The 19193-nt window shown below is 44.9% G+C and overlaps 1 protein-coding gene across 2 annotated transcripts in view; it reads right to left on the minus strand.

Annotated features, from left to right (window-relative positions):
* Positions 1-19193, minus strand: part of KLHL12 (kelch like family member 12) — a 75656-nt gene that overhangs the window by 20489 nt on the left and 35974 nt on the right. For both annotated transcript variants that reach the window (XM_039535880.1, XM_039535879.1), the window contains 4 exons: positions 15343-15492; positions 14141-14255; positions 12273-12379; positions 327-522 (listed from right to left, as the gene is read on the minus strand). In XM_039535880.1, the coding sequence (XP_039391814.1) occupies positions 327-522; positions 12273-12379; positions 14141-14255; positions 15343-15492 (568 nt within the window). The remainder of the gene's footprint in view (positions 1-326; positions 523-12272; positions 12380-14140; positions 14256-15342; positions 15493-19193) is intronic.

Consider the following 19193-nt stretch of genomic DNA (forward strand, 5'->3'; position numbering starts at 1 on the left):
ACACACAGAAGTTGGTCTCTGGAAGCAGCATGTTTCTAACAACTGCCTGGGAGATGAATTCTGAACTTCAGGGTATAGAATGGAAGATTCCCGCTCCCTGGAGCTAGAAACACATACTCTTAGGATGAAGAAGAGGAAGAGCTGCTCTTACGGTTAATGGGCAAGTGATTTTCTTTCTCAAACTCCAAATGCTGAGAGATACAATCTCCAGTCAGTTACTCCTCTTCCCTTATCGGCTACCTGCCCTCAGAAGGTGCTGACACACTGTACTTCATGCTGGCAATGGACCTGTCTGGCCTCTGTGACAAGTGCTGATCAGAGTGTACCTCCTAGGGTAGTGGCCCCTGCCAGGCCTCGACGAACATTCATTGGAGCCACCGAGTACCAGATGCCATCCTCATCCGACGTATAATCCAAGCACTCCACAGAGCTGAGACGGGAGCGGCCGTCGTATCCCCCAATCACATAAATCCGATCATGCAGGGACACCGTGGCAACATAGCGCCTCTTACGGGTGATGCTCTAACACATTTGAAGAAGTGTCAAAGACAGAAAATGACACCAATACATTGAAAACTATCAGAGTCTCCCTAGATTATTCCATCCCTTTTTGCTCTTACACTGAAAGGGACCTGTTTATATAGCCAAAGCCCTCAATTCTATGTGGCATACTGGGTGAAAATTATATGTAGGAATCCTGGATCTGTGTGTATGGATCCCCTTCCCTATGATCTCCCCCTCAGCCTCCCACCTCCCAGTCCAACATCCTTTGCACTATTTATTTTGCAATTAAATTCAGTTTACTTTCTGTTGCCCCCAAAATTTCAACGTTCCGGAGATGTTTGCATTCCCACCACTTGTCAGCACTGTAGTAATTGTCAAGAGGGAGAGCTGGAAAGTTTGGCAGATGTGTAGGGAACATCTTGGGGGTTTCACTCCCAGAGCAGAATGGGATTTGGGAATTCATGGCATCCAGGCTCTTCTAGGTAGGAAATGCAGCTCCTCCCTCTCTTCTCCCACCTCCCCCCACTTGGTAGGGGTGGGGGTGGCTTTACATTTGGGGAGTAGTGTTCCTCATTCTCCATCCCAGGAGCCACTAGCTCCTCCAGTGTCCTCTCTCCACTATCTCCCATTACATTCAGCAACAAACATGCATGTTAGCAAGGTGTCTCTGTTAAAATATCAGTGGTGAAATAGTTACTGTTGACATTTAAATGATCATCAATAAACTTCACAGTTTTAAGGCCCCACTGAGATGAATGGGGCAAGCCACAATGAAACTATAGCTCCATGAGAGTGTCTCTGCACACTCAGTTAATGAAATAATAGTAATAATTAGCCTTCATACAGTGCTTGTTATCAGCAGATCAAAAAGTGATTAAAAAGAAGGTATCACTATCCCCATTTCAGATAATCAAACTGAGGCACAGAAAGGTGACCAAAATCCAGTGTGTCCTAGAAGCAGGGCTGGGGACAGAACTCAGGTCTCCTGAGTCCTGGCACCTCCAAAACATCACTGCATGGCTCAATTTCCATTCATAGTTTGATTTTTTTTCCTGGACCATATGAGACTTAATGGTGACCTGCAAAGGAAAGAATAGGGCTACAGCCTTTTCTAAAAAAATTCTTTACAATGGATAAAAGAAGAATGTGAATGGTTTTTTGTAAGTTTTTTCCCTTGGTTTTTTTCCTATAATAGAAATTCAGGTTCTGTCTAGGCTCTGAGGGTATTTCCACACACCAAAGAAAAACTTGTGACTGGCCCGCGCCAGCTCATTCGGACTCGCAGGGCTCGGGCTGTTTCATTGCTGTGTAGATGTCCAGGCTTGGGCCCTAGGTCTGGGACCCTTCAGCCCCACAGGGTCCTGAGCCCAGACACCCGAGCCATGGGTATCTAGTTGCTGTGTAGACACACTCTATGGTGATTGTAGACTTAGTGATGTGATGACATCATAAGAAACCGAGAGTTATAATAATTGAGAGAAGGGGTTTTTAATCCCTTAAAAACTTTAAACAAAAAAAACAAAAAAAACCAGCTAATTAATGTCAACAACATATTAATATTTTGGAGAAAGGATGTATTGGTTTACAATTCCCCAACCTCATACCTGCAATTAAGGTGGGAAAGCAGATAGTGCACATGCTCTGAGACACTCAGCAAAACCAGGGCAGATCAGAGTTGACACTCCTGATAGATACTTCTGAGGTAAAAAAAATAAAAATAATTTTTTTTAAAGCCAGAAACAAACAAAAACCCGTCCATTCCTTTTTTTTATCCAGATTAAAAGGAGCAAAAAGGTCAGAGGCCCAATCTGATAAAGTCCTTTGCAGGTTTATATATTGATATATATATTTTTGGATGCAGAGCTTATGTAGCAACTTAAAACAAATCGGCAATGATGCAGCCATTTATACAGCCCTGTAATCACATCACACAGAGGGTTTTGATTTAGTGTTGCAGGAGAGACAGCATACTTCCACCACTCCTCTCCTGCCCTGGAATTTCCCTCTTCAGTCTCTAATTTCTCCCCCTTACCTTTTCTCTTCCTCCCTCTCCCCCACTCCTTTCTCCTTTTCTGATCTTGGAGAACATCTGTAGTTCTCTAGCTCACAGAAAATAGCAGCAAGCAGGAATGGCACTTTCCTGGATAATGAAACTGGCTTCTCTACCCTAATCCTTTACTAATCTCTATGGCTAAAATATTAAGATTCCTATATAATCCTTTCCTGTGATTTCAAAAAAGCCCTACTCTCAAGTACACAAGGAGTTGCAGCGGTGCATAACATTTTCCACAACTGAGAACAAGGAAGCCAAAAAAAAGTAAGATTTACTTGTTGGGGAACGGGGGGGGGGGGGGGAGAAGAAGGGGGATGACACATTAGAACACAGCCCATTTTAATTAAGCAGCACACAAACATCTGGAATCCAACACTTTTCCCAGATCTTAAAAAAAACTTTGCCTGCCCTATAGTAAACATTGACATTTACAAACAAATCAGTTGCTCCAATCAGTAGTTAGAGAGAGGCTTAAAATAGAAATCTAGACTCAACTTTAGCTCTGCAGAGGCAAAACACACGTTTCCAACAAAAGGAAGAGTGGGTTCTCAAAGCTGGTCCGCCACTTGTTCAGGGAAAGCCCCTGGTGGGCTGGGCCGGTTTGTTTACCTGCCGTGTCCACAGGTTCGGCCGATCACGGCTCCCACTGGCCGCAGTTCACCACTCATGGCCAATGTGGGGTGCAGGAAGCGACGCAGGCCGAGGGATGTGCTTGCCACCACTTCCCGCAGCCCCCATTGGCCTATAGCGCAAACCACAGCCAGTGGGAGCTGTGATCGGCCAAACCTGCGGACGCGGCAGGTAAACAAACCGGCGCGACCCGCCAGGGGCTTTCCCTGAACAAGCAGCAGACCAGCTTTGAGAACCACTGCTCTACAGTATTTATGTTACGAGTTCTTAGTGTACTTCAATAAAGTAAATTAAATTTACATTCTAATTCTCTCACAGGTTTCTTTAGCTAGTCAACTCATAAGGAAGTTTCAGAAGTTGTGCATCACATACTAACTAAACCATGTTTCCATATCTTTGTTGCTCTAGCATACAGCTGGAAACAACTAAAGAACACTTTACTAGATGCCCCAAAAGCCACAATCCCTCAATCAAGGAAAAATGCCATATTATTTAAAAAAAAAAAAACATGTAGGGCTGTCACACGATTAAAAAAAATCAATTGTGTGATCAATCGCACTGTTAAACAATGATAGAATACCATTTATTTAAAAAAAAATTATATTTTCTACATTTTCAAATATATTGATTTCAATTACAACCCAGGATACAAAGTGTTCAGTGCTTACTTTACATTATTATTTTTATTTCAAATATTTGCACTGTAAAAAAACAAAGAAATAGTATTTCTCAATTCACCTAATATAAGTACTGTAGAGTAATCTCTTTATCATGAAAGTACAATTATGTAATGTACAAAAAATAACTGCATTCAAAAATAAAACAAATGTAAAACTTTAGAGTCTACAAGTCCACTCAGTCCTACTTCAGCCAATCGCTCAGACAAAACAAGTTTGGTAACAATTTGCAGGAGATAATGCTGCCCACTTCTTGTTTACAATGTCACCTGAAAGTGAGAACAGGAGTTCTCATGGCACTGTTGTAGCCGGCGTCGCAAGATATTTACGTGCCAGGTGTGCTAAAGATTTATATGTCCCTTCATGCTTCAATCACCATTCCAGAGGACATGCGTCCATGCTGAAGATGGGTTCTGCTCAATAACAATCCAAAGCAGAGCAGACCGATGCATGTTCATTTTCATCATCTGAATCAGATGCCATCAGCAGGCTGATTTTCTTTTTTGGTGGTTTGGGTTCTGTAGTTTCCTCATTGGACTGTTGCTCTTTTAAAACTTCTGAAAGCATGTGCCACACCTCATCCCTCTCAGATTTTGGAAGGCACTTCAGATTCTTAAACCTTGGGTGGAGTGACGTAGCTATTTTTAGAAATCTCACATTGGTACCTTCTTTGCACTTTGTCCAATCTCCTGTGAAAATGTTCTTAAAACGAACATGTGCTGGGTCATCATCTGAGCCTGCTATAACATGAAATATATGGCAGAATGCAGGTAAAACAGAGCAGGGGACATACAATTCTCCCCAAAGAAGTTCAGTCACAAATTTAATTAATCACCATTTTTTTAAATGAGCATCATCTGCTTGGAAGCATGTCCTCTGGAATGGTGACCAAAGCATGAAGGGACATACGAATGTTTAGAATATCTGGTACGTAACTACCTTGGCAACACCAGCTACAAAAGTGCCATGCAAACGCCTGTTCTCACTTTCTGGTGACATAATAAATAAGAAGTAGGTAACAGTATCTCCCGTAAATGTAAACAAACTTGTTTGCCTTAGCGACTGGCTGAAAAAGAAGTAGGGCCGAGAGGATTTATAGTCTCTAAAGTTTTACACTGTTTTATTTTTGAGTGCAGTTATGTTAAAAAAAATAAATCTACATTTGTAAGTTACACTTTCATGATAAAGAGGCTGGGGTGGTGTAGTCAACCACTTTGATAATAGGTTTGGAAGAAGGGGCAGTGGAATCAGCGGGCAAATAGACATCCCAGTAAGAAAAGCGTACCACGCCTGCCTGGGCCACGTAGGGGCTATTAGTATGACCCTGGCACAGTCGGTCCGTATTTTGAGCAACACTCTGTGTAGAAGTGGCATCGGGGGGGTGGGGGAGGGAGATGCGTACAGTGATTTGCCGCTCCATTGGATCATGAACGTGTCCTCCAAGGAGTGTTTCCCTAGGCCAACTCTGGAGCAGAATTCTGGATAATTGGTTTTGTGGTTGCAAAAAGCTACAGTTTCGGGTAATCCCATATTTTAAATAGTTGTGTAGGATGGTCTTGTTTATCTCCCATTCGTGATCTAGGGAAAATGGTCTGCTGAGCTCGTCCGCGGCAGTGTTTAAAAAACCGGGTAGGTAAGAAGCTGAAAACTGGATATTGTGTTGGAGACACCAATTCCAAAGCTTCATAGCTTTGGTGCAAAGAGATGGGATTGAGCTTCTCCTTGTCTGTTTAGATAAAACATGCAGGCGATGTTTCAGTCTTGATCCTGTTTTGGTTTTTGATGAAGGGGAGGAATTGGAGGCAAGCATTGCAGACTGCTCGTAGTTCTAGAAGGTTTATGTGTAAAGAAGCTTCAGCGGGGGGGGGGTGGGGGGGTGTCTGCAGTAATTATAATGGAGGGGGAGTCCTGTGGGAATGAGACTCCAGAGCAGAAATTGTGTGGAAGAATCCATCATATGAGTGAGTCCTTGACTTTAGTAGGGATGGATAGAAGTCTGTTTAGACCGTGTACATTTGGCCTGTAGACACTGGTCATCCAGCCTTGGAAGCACCACATATAGAGGCGTGCGTTTTTGACCACAAAAGTACAAGAGGCCATATGGCCCAGAAGTTGTAGGGAGTCTCAGAAAGTGACCTGAGGGATGTTCTGCAACTTGGCGATCAGATTTCTTATGGTGTTGAATCTGTCGAATGGGAGAGATGCGAGTCCTGTTAACAAATCGAGGTGTGCACCTATGAACTCCAGTTGTTGGGTAGGAATCAATGTGGATTTGTTTGTTTATATGTAGGCCAAGACCCTGGAAACAGTTGACAGTCATCTGGGTGGATCAAACGGCCTCCTCAAGATGCCGCACTTTGAGGAGGCAATCATCCAGGTAAGGTAAAATTATGACTCCTTTTTTCCTTAGGTGAGCCGTTACCCCCGTGAGAATTTTGGAAAAGATGTGGGGAGCTATTGAGAGGCCCAAGGGCAGAACTCTGTACTGGTAGTGCTGTGAGCCCAGAACAAAGCAGAGAAAACGCCTGTGGGCAGGATGTATAGTTACAAGAAAATAGGCATCCTGCAGGTCAAGGGCTGAAAACCAATCTCCCAGCTCCAGAGCTGGAATTATGGTTGTGAGGGTAATCATTTTGAATTTTTGCTTTTTGATGAGCTTGTTGAGTCACCTGAGGTCGAGAATGGGCCGTCATCCTCTATTTTTCTTTTCTGTTAAAAAATAACAGGAGTAAAACCCCTTTTCTTTGTGCTGGTCGGGCTCCTATTTGCAGGAGATGTTGTACCTCTTGGTGGAGCAAGTGGTCATGAGAGGGGTTCCTGAAGAGGGATGAGGTAGGTGGGAGGTATGGACAGGAAGGGAATGGAGTAACCCATTCTGATGACCTCTAAGGCCCATTTGTCGGTAGTAATGTTCTGCCATTTGTGGTAAAAAAAAGTAGCAAGCAGTGCCTAAAAATATGGGTAGGTAATATGAGCGCTGGAGTGGTGGGAAGTCTTCTATACCCTTGAGCAAGGCTTCAAATCTGCTTTTTAGGTAGAGGGGGTTGGGAAGGTGTTGACAGAGTGGAGCAGCGACATTGGTACCTAGGTCTCTGGCATTGTTGCTGTTGGTGATCATATGGCCTCTGGTGTTGTTGAGTGTAGGTCGGATATCGGATATGGCTGATACCTATATTGTCTCCTTCTAGTCAATGGTGTGTGGATGCCTAGGGACCTGAGCATTGCTCTGGAATCCTTCATGGTATGCAACACTTTGTTGGTCTTTGTGGCGAATAATTTGTCTCCATCAAAGGGGAGATCTTCCACAGTATTCTGAATCTTGTGTGGGAAAGAAGAAGATGTGATGCTGTTGCAAAAAAAGCAAACGTGATTCTGGGATGCATTAACAGGTGTGTTGTGAGCAAGACACGAGAAGTCATTCTTCCGCTCTACTCTGCGCTGGTTAGGCCTCAACTGGAGTATTGTGTCCAGTTCTGGGCACCGCATTTCAAGAAAGATGTGGAGAAATTGGACAGGGTCCAGAGAGGAGCAACAAGAATGATTAAAGGTCTTGAGAACATGACCTATGAAGGAAGGCTGAAAGAACTGGGTTTGTTTAGTTTGGAAAAGAGAAGACAGAGGGGACATGATAGCAGTTTTCAGGTATCTAAAAGGGTGTCATAAGGAGGAGGGAAAAAATGTGTTCACCTTAGCCTCTAAGGATAGAAAAAGAAGCAATGGGCTTAAACTGCAGCAAGGGAGGTTTAGGTTGGACATTAGGAAAAAGTTCCTAACTGTCAGAGTGGTTAAACACTGGAATAAACTGCCTAGGGAGGTTGTGGAATCTCCATCTCTGGAGATATTTAAGAGTAGGTTAGATAAATGTCTATCCGGGATGGTCTAGACAGTATTTGGTCCTGCCATGAGGGCAGGGGACTGGATTCGATGACCTCTCGAGGTTCCTTCCAGTCCTAGAATCTACGAATCTATAAGATGTAAACCATGAGGCCCAACGCATCACGACTGCTGTTGCAGTGCCCCTCGGAGACTACGGCTTTGAATTGCTGGCTCTTGTCCTCAGAAATATCGGTAATAAAGTCCATGAGTTTCCTGTAATTTCTGTTGTCACATTTGGCCAATAGGGCCACGTAATTAGCCACCCTGAATTGTAGTGTGGATGACACAAACTTTTCAACCAAGTAGGTCCAACCTTTTACAGTAACTCCTCACTTAATGTTGTAGTTATGTTCCTGAAAAATGCGACTTTATGTGAAACGATGTTAAGGGAATCCAATTTCCCCATAAGAATTAGTGTAAATAGGGGGGATTAGGTTCCAGGGAAATTTTTTTCGCCAGACAAAAGACATTAAAACATATACTGTATGTGTATATAAACAATTTTAAACAAAGAGTTTAATATTGTACACGGCAATGAATGATTGTGACGCTTGGTTGAGTTGGTAGAGTACGAGGGTAGGATATTTCCCAGGGAATGCCTTGCTGCTAAATGATAAACTAGCACTCGGCTGAGCCCTCAAGGATTAATACGCTGTTGTTAATGTAGCCTCACACTCTACAAGGCAGCACGGACTGAGGCAGGAGGGAGGAAACACACAGATGCAGGGCAGTGGCTGCAAACACTTCCCTGCAAAAACTGAACATGATGATGAGCCCATGCTATCCAGCTGGAGCGCACCACTCCTTCCTCCTGACAGCACATGCACGGCTGCACAGGTGCTGACTTTCCAAACTGCTGGGAGATGCGTGCATGAGAGAGAGAGAGAGAGAGATGCATTGCCCCTTTAAGTACACCGACCCCACTTCAAGCATGTTGCCCTTTTAAGCAGATCAGCCAGTTCAGACAGGAAGCAACAGCTTCCAGGAAGCTCCCTCCTTTCTGTCCCTGAGTCCTGTCCCTCCACTTTGGAGAGAGGGAGTAAGGAACGGGAGGGGGGGAGGGGGGCAGGGGCACATCCTGATATCAGCACCCCTCTCCCCCCACAAGAAGGAAGCTCCCGGGAGCAGCTCGAGGGCAGGGCAGAAGCAGCACGGCAGTGGGGGGAGGGCCACCTGAATTGCTGCTAGGCAGCTGCCGAGCCACACACCTTACAGGGAATTTAGGGGAGCTGATGGGGGGCGGCCCCTCTGGTTCTAATCCCCACAAGGAGGGGCTGCTCTTCCAGAGAATCCTGCGAGCAGTGGACAAAGCAGGCAGCTGCCAAACAACGTTATAAGGGAGCACTGTGCAACTTTAAATGAGCTTGTTCCCTAATAGATCAGTAACATAACAACGAAACGTTAATCAGGACAACATTAAGTGAGGAGTTACTGTACTGTCTTTGTTAAAGGGGATGGACGGGAGATGCTGTTGTTTGTTCCTCTGGTTAGCTGCTTCAACTACCAGTGAATTTGGTGCTCGGTGCATGAAAAGGAACTCTTGAGCTTTTGGAAGGGACATAGTATTTCCAGTCTGCTAGCTTGCAAGTAGGTGTTATAGTGGCTGGCGTTTGCCAGATAGTCTTGGCAGGATCCATAATGGTGCATTAATAGGAGAGCAATCTTAGATGCACTGGAAGGTTGCAGGATGTCTGTCAGCTCATGCTGATTTTCTGGTACTTCCTCCAGGGTAATCTTAAATTCATTAGCCACTCTTTTGAAGAGATCCTGAAAATTAGAAAAATCATCCACTGTTGTTGGAGGTGGGAGCATAATAGCCTCATCCGGTGGGGATGGTGGGTTAATTAATATTGTTCGGAGAGGTGTCAGATGCCTCTTTTTCTGCGTGCAGCACTGCGGGTTGTTCCTGTAGTTCAGTCGCAGATGTATGCACAGGTTCAAGAGGAGATGCGGTGTCACCTTTTCTGGGGCTGTGTCGGTCACCATGGTGTCTCCTGTATGATTCCCAGGGGCCTCATTAATGCCACTATCTGGGAAATGGCATGGGTGATCCCATCCATGGGTGTGCATACCAGGGTGGTAGGTCCTTGGAGTATGAAGATCTTGATCTCCTGTATCCCAAGCTGACTGGGGTCTGGAATTGGGAGGAATAGTATGGTGAAAAACCACCCTGAACATCAGCATCCTCATAACTAGAGAAGTGAGAGGGAACAGGAGCTGTCGGGGCCACGTTGATAGGTCTGGTGAGAGATCAGTATCAAGCAGAGGGAACTATAGGGTCAGTGATACCAGCAAATCCCTTGAATGAACAAACTGTGGTGCCGCAGTGTTTGCAGCCAGAGTGCATTCTGTTAGCTGCAATTGTGATACCATGGAGTCGGGTGGTCCTGAATGCTGCTGTGCCGTAGGGGCAGGAATAGTGGCTTGAGGTGCCGGTGCCACAGTAGCAACTGCACTAGGCTGTGACATGGGCAGGCTCAGTTGAATTGGCACCGGGTCTTTCAGGGTGCTGCTCAGTGCTGCACGAGAAGAGGCAGGCAACTTTAAGCCTGAAGCCCTGGCATCGGGACGGTGTGCCTTGGAAGCAGCCAGGGTACGTGCGGTGCCAGAGGTGCCTGGCGCTTCATATGTGCTGAGCCATGGAGTGGTCGGCACCGAGGAGACAAACCTGCTTGGAGATCGTTTGGGAAGTGGTAAGTCTTTGTGAGGCGAGACAGGTGGTCGTTTTTTTGCCCCCCTCCCTTTTTTTTTTTTTATTACTCCTCTTTTGCTGACCTAGGAGGGCTTTGTGTTACTGAGGAATCCGCACCTGGTTTGGAGGCAGGTACGAGGGACTTTTCCATTAATATTAACTTGAGCCTGAGGTCTCTGTCTTTTCATAGAATCATAGAAGATTAGGGTTGGAAGGGACCTCAGAAGGTCATCTAGTCCAACCCCCTGCTCAAAGCAGGACCAATCCCCAGACAGATTTTTACCCCCGTTCCCTAAGGATTGAACTCGCAACCCTGGGTTTAGCAGGCCAATGCTCAAACCACTGAGCTATCCCTCCCCCCTGGCTTTTAATTTACTACAGTAGATACATTTCTGGGGGATGTGGGACTCCCCCAAGCAGCAAACACATTGATAGTGGCCATCCGAAATAGGAGTGCAGCACTTAAAACCTGGTGAGCCAGTCAGATTATGAATTGACAGGAAAAACAGGAAAGAAGAAAAAACTGGGTTTTTTTGTTTGTTTGTTTTGAGGGACTGGGAAGGAAAAAATAAAACTTATCTGACTAAATACAGGGTAAAACTGTGTAAAACTAACTAGACTAGCTAAAAGCAAAGAAGTTGCTTTCAGGCCAGGGACAGTAGAGAAGGAATTGAGAAGACTGGCCATGCATGTGTGCTATTGAGACACGGCGGGCGCATGAGGCAGGCACCGCGCATGAATGGCCCGTGCGAGTACGGCTGTAAAAATCTCTGAGCGAAGGCGCAGGGACGCACCAACACATCCACAGGGAGCATCCACAGGGACACTCATTTTGAAGAAGAATGGGCTCTTCAATCTAGTAGAGAAAGGTAAAAAACAATCCAATGGCTGAAAGCTAGAGAAAATTTAGACTGAAAACAAGGTGTAAATGTTTGACTGCAAGAGTAATTAACCATTAGAACAACTTACTGAGTGTTGTGGTGGATTCTCCATTACTGACAATTTTAAAATCAATATTGGATGTTTTTCTAAAAGATCTGCTCTAGGAATTATTTTGGGGAAGATATACAGCCTGTGTTATGCAGTGGTTCCTTCTGGCTTTGAAATCTATTAATCTATGAAGACATTTTTCTCAATGTATATTTCCTGAGATGATATTTTAATTAATCTTTCCAAAATACCTGATATGTCTATGTTATCAATATTAAGACTAATGACCATCAATTAGTGGCATCTTTCCTCCACACATCTTACTGTGCTCTACAAACTTCTCTCATTTATTACACACTGTTTATACACTAGCATCATTTCACCACTGAAATACAGCCTCCAGCGTGGCAGCTGTTTAACAGCTAATAGCAACACTACACAACAGCTTAGGAGAGGAAATGGAGAATACAGAATCTAACTGCAGTCGTAATTTAAGGAGGTAGATTACAATCATCCAAGCTGGAACACAGAAACTCATACAAACAGTTGCAAAAAGTTTCAGGGGAATTTTTAACAGCCATAAGAGCTTGGGATCTAAATTTAATATCTCACCTAAAAGACAGTCTCACAAACAGCAAAGAGCCTTGGTACTGAGTTGGGGCACCGGTGCAAATCTCAGTCAAGCGGAGGAAGGATGCTGAATCATTAATACTTCTGGCAACATCTAAACCTCAGCAGTCCCTCTGAACATAAATCTCCAATTCTAAGCGGAAGAGAATTGACAGTCCATATGGGGAACACTAAGCAATTATCCCCTTATCATAATGTTTAGACCTATCAGTATTTTGATCCATTACATTTGCAGGACCTACTGGTGGTGAAAAATGTGGGAAAGCAGATGATTCCTTACCGGCAAGAAACTCCACTCCTGGGTCTTTGGGTCATATTTTTCCACCACGTCAATAGGTGACTGCTGACTACCAAAGCCTCCAATCACTAGCAGAACCTCGTTAGCCCCTGTAGAAGAAAAGTCCAGAGTCAAGTTAATTCCTCTGCCACCAAAAGGTCACCTAGAAAGAATCCTTTAATGAAACTTTTGGATCCACTGGAGGGATGGTCTGTGCCAGGAATGATGGGGCACAGCTGCCTCTTTAACTGAATATTGCTGTCACTGCTCTTTGTCTCCCTCCCCACTCCATACAGACAATATTCAGCCTTCCCCACACCTCAAAGCGGCTGGTGGAGGGTGCATGCTCCTCCTAGCTTATTCTCACAAGAATTGTTCTCCTTTCTCATCATCTAAGCTACCCCTCAGATGCAGGCCAGAGAGAGCACCCTCCCTCATTCACCATTTCACTGTGAGCATCAATGCCCTATCCCCTCCTCATGCAACCAGAGTTGCTGCTGTACTTACCTAGCTACCCCACTGAAGCACGTTAGGAGACCTATCCTGATGGAAGGAAGCAAGTCAGCTACAAAATACTCATAATTAAAGGCAGAAGGGATGATTTGGGGGAAGAACTATTTTCTGAAAATATTAAATTACAAATAAAGTCATTTTCAGGTGACCATGAAGTTAATTGTGTTGAATATTTCTCCTATAAAGGAAAGAAAAGAGTTCTGTGCCCTTTTTGCTTCTTTATCATGTATAAAGAAGGCCTGAAAGGATTTTTCCTGCCTGTTCTGTTTAGCTTAGAAATATCAAGAATATAATGTTTCCTCTTCTGTTTTTTTCTGGAGGTCTCTTGAAGGTGCAGATTAGTGGAATGGGAGCCTGTTGAGCCCCTACTTAAAGGGGAGCAGTGTTGGATCTTTAACAAGGAAACTTATTTTCCCTCCAATGTTTGTCAGGAGTTTGAGTTAAATAAGTAAATAAATACATCAAAGAACAGTGTAATCGTTTTAAAATCTCTTCCCCCACTCAGTTGCCCAGTTTCACCTCCTTGCTACTCATTCCATCATCATCCTACTACTTCCCCAGTTGTCCATAATAGTGCCAAGTAAAACAAGGATAGCCAAGCCCTGAAAAGAAAAAATGCTAAATATTCTGCCTAATCCTTCCTTGTACATCACAGAGAAGGGGAAAAAAAATCAAACTATTTCTTTCCTTTGCAGTCACCTTAAAACTATGTAAACAAGCAAATTATTTTGAAGCATGTATTTTATCCCAAAGCTCCACAGAGCTCTCTCCTATTTCTGTCTGATTTCTGCCTGTTCTCTGAGTGTATGTCTACACAACAATTTAAGCCCAGGTCTCAGGCAAGGCTCAAGCCAAACCCCTCTTGCATACACACTGCAAATATGCTAACCTAGGGCTCAGACCCAGGATCCCAGGACCCTGCAGGGCTGGAGGGTCCGAGTCATAGAATCATAGAAGATTAGAGTTGGAAGAGACCTCAGGAAGTCATCTATTCCAATCCCCTGCTCAAGGCAGGACCAACCCCAACTAAATCATCCCAGCCAGGGCTTTGTCAAGCCAGGCCTTAAAAACCTCTAAGGAGGGAGATTCCACCACCTCCCTAGGTAACCCATTCCAGTGCTTCACTACCCTCCTAGTGAAATAGTTTTTTCTAATATCCAACCTAGACTTGGTCCTGCTTTTAGCAGGGGGTTGGACTAGATGACTATTACTTGCTTCCCAAAGGGTTGTGAGAGTTAGCTCATTGGTATCTGTGAAGCACTGAGATCATCAGTCAGAAGGCAGTAGACAAGCATCTAAATACAATACCTGGCAATGTCCCAGAGAACCTCCTGAGTGTCTTTTCCTTTGTTGCTCACCTAGACGTGCTCTGGTCCTGGGTCCCTGCATCTGACTCCGGAGCTCAGGCCTTAAGTGGAATTTCTTAGCTTCATCAACAAGGTCTCTGCACGGCAAACTGCACCGTATAAAAGGCTGGGAGAAAACATGCATATGTTGTATGTTTGATTTGTTTTAAATTCCCTAGAAACAATCATGTTAGAACCAGTTCCACTGGATTTAAATGACATTAAAACTCTGGCTTGCATGATGACCTGCTGGCAACAGAGAAAGGCTGCAAGTGCTACAGACGAAAAAAGGCCAAAAACCTGCACAGTGCCAGATACTGCAGGGCTCCCTAACTGTGGTTGAACAAACAAGACCGAGTAAATTACCAAACTAAGATAAAACAATTTAAGCAATGTTTAAACTAGTTCAACTACGTCTATGCTGAGGATTGGCATCAAGGTAATAATATTAGTTTTAGATCAATTTCATTATACCAGTGAAACCATTCTAATGTAGTTTGCCACAGGAAACAACATGGGCAGCCTCCGGGCCAGCAGCTGAAGTTTGACTGTGTGGGAGAGGGCTCAGAGCTGGGGCTTGGAGTGCAGGGCGGAGTGCATGTCCCTGCAGCTCCAAGGTGGAGGGGCCAGGGGGCTCCGCACGCTTCCCATGCCCGGAGGTACAGCCCCCACAGCTCCCATTGGCTGCGGTTCCTGGCCAATGGGAGCTGCAGTGCCAGCGCTTGTGTTGGGAGCAGTGCACAGAGCCTCCCTGGCCACCCCTCCCCCTAGGAACTGCAGAGACATGCCAGTAGGAGTCGGGAGCCTGCCAGCCCCACCAACCCTTCCCACCCAGCATCAACGGGGGCCTACCCGCCCCTCCCTCCCCAGCACAGAGCCTGGGCTGCGCGCTGCAACCTGCTCCCTCCAGCACCCCCAGACTGCTATCCCAGATCACCGACGGCCCCCTGCCCCAAGTTTTAGTTAGGGGTATATAGTAAAAGTCATGGACAGGTCATGTTCATGGTTTACTGCCCGTGACCTATCCATGACTTTTACTAAAAATACCCGTGACTAAAACGTAGCCTTAATTATAGGCCATCGCTGAAGGGAAACAGTATGGAAAGACTCCCCAGTGTGTTCTATTGAGATATGTGGGGCTGAACTATGGGATGCAAAGGAATAATATTGACTCTTAACCTTTCTATATCACAGGATCACTGTGCTGTTTATACCTCGGTGTCTATGACATCTGTGATGTAGCGTGGGGTAAGAAGCGGCATGCGCACGTACTGCAGCAGCTCTGGCAAGGAGTCCTCCCGTTCCTTTTTTGAGTGTTTCACCCAATTTATAACTGCCTCAAAAACAGGTTCTTCAGAATCCACCTAAAAAGAAAAAGCATTGATCAGACTTCAGAGAGGGTTGTTCCAGTGACTGGATTTGGGATGAACAATAACTTTCCAAATTGTTGACTCTGCTTCTCAGTTAGCAAAAAGGTTGAATTCTTAAGCAACGGTTTATCATGAGGATATTTACAAATGATCACCAAGAAGTTCTCTTTGATTTTTCCTATTTAAAGTGCCACCCAATTGTTTCCTTTTATATCACCACCCTACTCCCAATAGCTTTCTGGAACTTTCTATAGCCATTAAAATGTACTCATCGTGCTCCCATTAACCCTCTGCAGCCCATGTTCAAATGCCCAAACACTAATCTCTTAACACCAGATGCTCTGGCTTTCTTGGTCCATTTCTCCCCACTTGAAGAAACCAACCTTCAAATACCCACCCCCTCCCAGAGATATTTACTGACTCTGTAAAACTGAAATCTGTTGCAGACAGCCTAGAGCACTTTAGCTAGGCTCTGAAAATACAAATTGTTTGACTGTCGGTAATTCCAGGGCACTCTAAAAGTGCAACCACTAAGGAGAAGGCTCGTAAGTAATTAAGGTTTCAGTAAGTCACTGGGGTTGGGCAAGAAACAGCAATGGGACATGAGTACCCACCTTACTGCCAACACGACTAGTGATTTCATTCCAGTCATATAGGAAAGTCAGCTCCACTGCCTATGCTTTGGATTCTGCATCTCAGATGGGTCTTGCTTCAGAAGTAAGGGCAGGCCAGATATTAGGCAGATGTAGGGGTCTGGTAAAACCTCATGGGTTTCAGCCACAAGATAGATACCCCAGCCAAACCAAGTGAGCATATCAGCAAACCCTTGGAGGATGCGGTAGGTTTAAAGATGAGGCAAAGCTCTTACCAGGAGAGCTCAGAGAGCACAGTCCCAGGGATAAGGGGGCAGTTCTACATACAGAAACTCACTCTGAAACATAAAGCATACAGCCAAGATTGGTCACTTCCCTTTAAAACTATATCTGAAGTTAATTTTCTTCCTTTCAGTATTGTACTTGGTGGGCTTGATCAAAAACACAGCATAAAATCTAAACATATCAAAGGCATGAATTGATACTCTGAGAGCATCCTTGAAATACATAAGCAAGTAGAAGTGATCGTGCCCTTCTCTGTTAATACCCGAACAGCAGATCCCCATACCTAACAAATCTGCTGCTAAAATCCCACTTTAGAGACAGGAGAAGCTGCTGTAAACCCCAGGAATTTGAACAACACCAGCTTCATTTCCTCCCCATTGTAACGTCTATAGAGCACTCACTGAAATAATGGCTGAGGCAGATCTGAATGTTACAGGATCCTTAATTCTGTGAAAACAAGTGATATTGCCACTTATATAGTGTCCCCATGATAAAAAAAAAAATCAATCTCCAGAGTAAGGGCTGGTACAGCATTAAAATCTCAGCTCCTGAGCTGAGTAAAACTACCATCCACACATGGGTTGCTGTCTCCTGCTCTCCCCAACACTCCTCCTGCTGCCAGAAACACTTAGAGCTCATTGCATCCATTCCCCAACCCCACTGAAACAGAAAATAGGCAAATGGGAAAACAGAGGGACAACAGGACCAGCACATGAGCAACAACAATCCCAATCCAGGCATGCTGGTGAACTTCAGAAGCCCAAATTTACACCCACTTGTTTGCAACCTGGGACGCAAATCTTGGACTGTTCCTGGAATAGCCATCATGGCTGCTACAATACATAAATTTGGTTTAGCCCAATCTTTACAAGAATGACTGCAGGGCAGCAATGCATATAGTCAACACTTGATGGAGGAGTGCACAACTAGAAGATTGGAAGGTGAACTGCAAGACCATGCTATACTCGATAATGCAGCAGTTAGATGGCTGAACAATCTAGATATCAACTTGTATACTCACAACCCAGGAAGAATTAGTAGGGGAAGCAAAAGTGGATGGGAATCTGGGAGGCAGTGACCATGAGATGGTCGAGTTCTGGATCCTGACACAAGGAAGAAAGGAGAGCAGCAGAATACGGACCCTGGACTTCAGAAAAGCAGATTTTGATTCCCTCAGGGAACTGATGGGCAGGATCCCCTGGGAGAATAACATGAGGGGGAGAGTCCAGGAGAGCTGGCTGTATTTTAAAGAATCCTTATTGAGGTTGCAGGAAAAAAAACATCCCAATGTGTAGAAAGAATAGTAAATATGGTGGGCGACCAGCTTGGCTTAACAGTGAAATCCTTGCTGATCTTAAATGCAAAAAAGAAGCTTGTAAGAACAGGAAGATTGGACAAATGACCAGGGAGGAGTATAAAAATATTGCTCAGACATGCAGGAGTTAAATCAGGAAGGCCAAATCACACTTGGAGCTGCAGCTAGCTAGAGATGTTAAGAGTAACAAGAAGGGTTTCTTCAGGTGTGTTAGCAACAAGAAAAGTGTGGGCCCCTTACTGAATGAGGGAGGCAACCTAGTGACCGAGGATGTGGAAAAAGCTAATATACTCAATGGGTTTTTTGCCTCTGTCTTCACAAACAAGGTCAGTTCCCAGACTGCTGCACTAGACAGCACAGTATGGGGAGGAGCTGACCAGCCCTCTATGAAGAAAGAAGTGGTTCGGGACTATTTAGAAAGACTGGACGAGCACAAGTCCATGGGGCCGGATGCACTGCATCCAAGGGTGCTAAAGGAGTTGGCGGATGTGATTGCAGAGCCATTGGCCATTATCTTTAAAAACTCATGGCAATCAGGGGAGGTCCCGGATGACTGGAAAAAAGCTAATGTAGTGCCCATCTTTAAAAAAGGGAAGGAGGAGGATCCGGGGAACTACAGGACAGTCAGCCTCACCTTAGTCCCTGGAAAAATCATGGAGCAGGTCCTCAAGGAATCAATTCTGAAGCACTTAGAGAAGAGGAAAGTGATCAGGAACAGTCAGCATGGATTCACCAAGGGCAAGTCATGCCTGACTAACCTAATTGCTTTCTATGAGGAGATAACTGAGGTCTGTGGATGAGGGGAAAGCAGTGGACGTGTTATTCCTTGACTTTAGCAAAGCTTTTGATACAGTCTCCCACCGTATTCTTGCTGGCAAGTTAAAGAAGTATGGGCTGGATGAATGGACTCTAAGGTGGATAGAAAGCTGGCTAGATCATCGGGCTCAACGGGTAGTTGAGCTCCATGTCTAGTTGGCAGCTGGTTTCAAGCAGAGTGCACCAAGGGGCCAGTTTTGTTTAATATCTTCATTAATGATCTGGAGGATGGCATGGACTGCACTCTCAGCAAGTTTGACACTAAACTGGGAGGAGTGGTAGATATGCTGGAGTATAGGGATAGGATACAGAAGGACCTAGACAAATTGGAGGATTGGGCCAAAAGGAACCTGATGAGGTTCAACAAGGACAAGTGTAAAGTCCTGCGCTTAGGATGGAAGAATCCCATTCACTGTTACAGACTAGGGACTGAATGGCTAGGAAGCAGTTCTGCAGAAAAGAACCTAGGGGTTACAGTGGACGAAAAGCTGGATATGAGTCAGCAGTGTACCCTTGTTGCCAAGAAGGCTAACGGCATTTTGGGCTACATTAGTAGAAGCACTGACAGCAGATCGAGGGACGTGATCATTCCCCTCTATTCGGCATTGGTGAGGCCTCATCTGGAGTACAGGGTATGGCTACACTGGCGATTTGCAGCGCTGGAAAGCCTCCACCAGCGCTGCAAT

This window comes from Mauremys reevesii, linkage group 4 (assembly GCF_016161935.1).
Source record: "Mauremys reevesii isolate NIE-2019 linkage group 4, ASM1616193v1, whole genome shotgun sequence".
NCBI classification, from domain to species: Eukaryota; Metazoa; Chordata; order Testudines; family Geoemydidae; genus Mauremys; species Mauremys reevesii.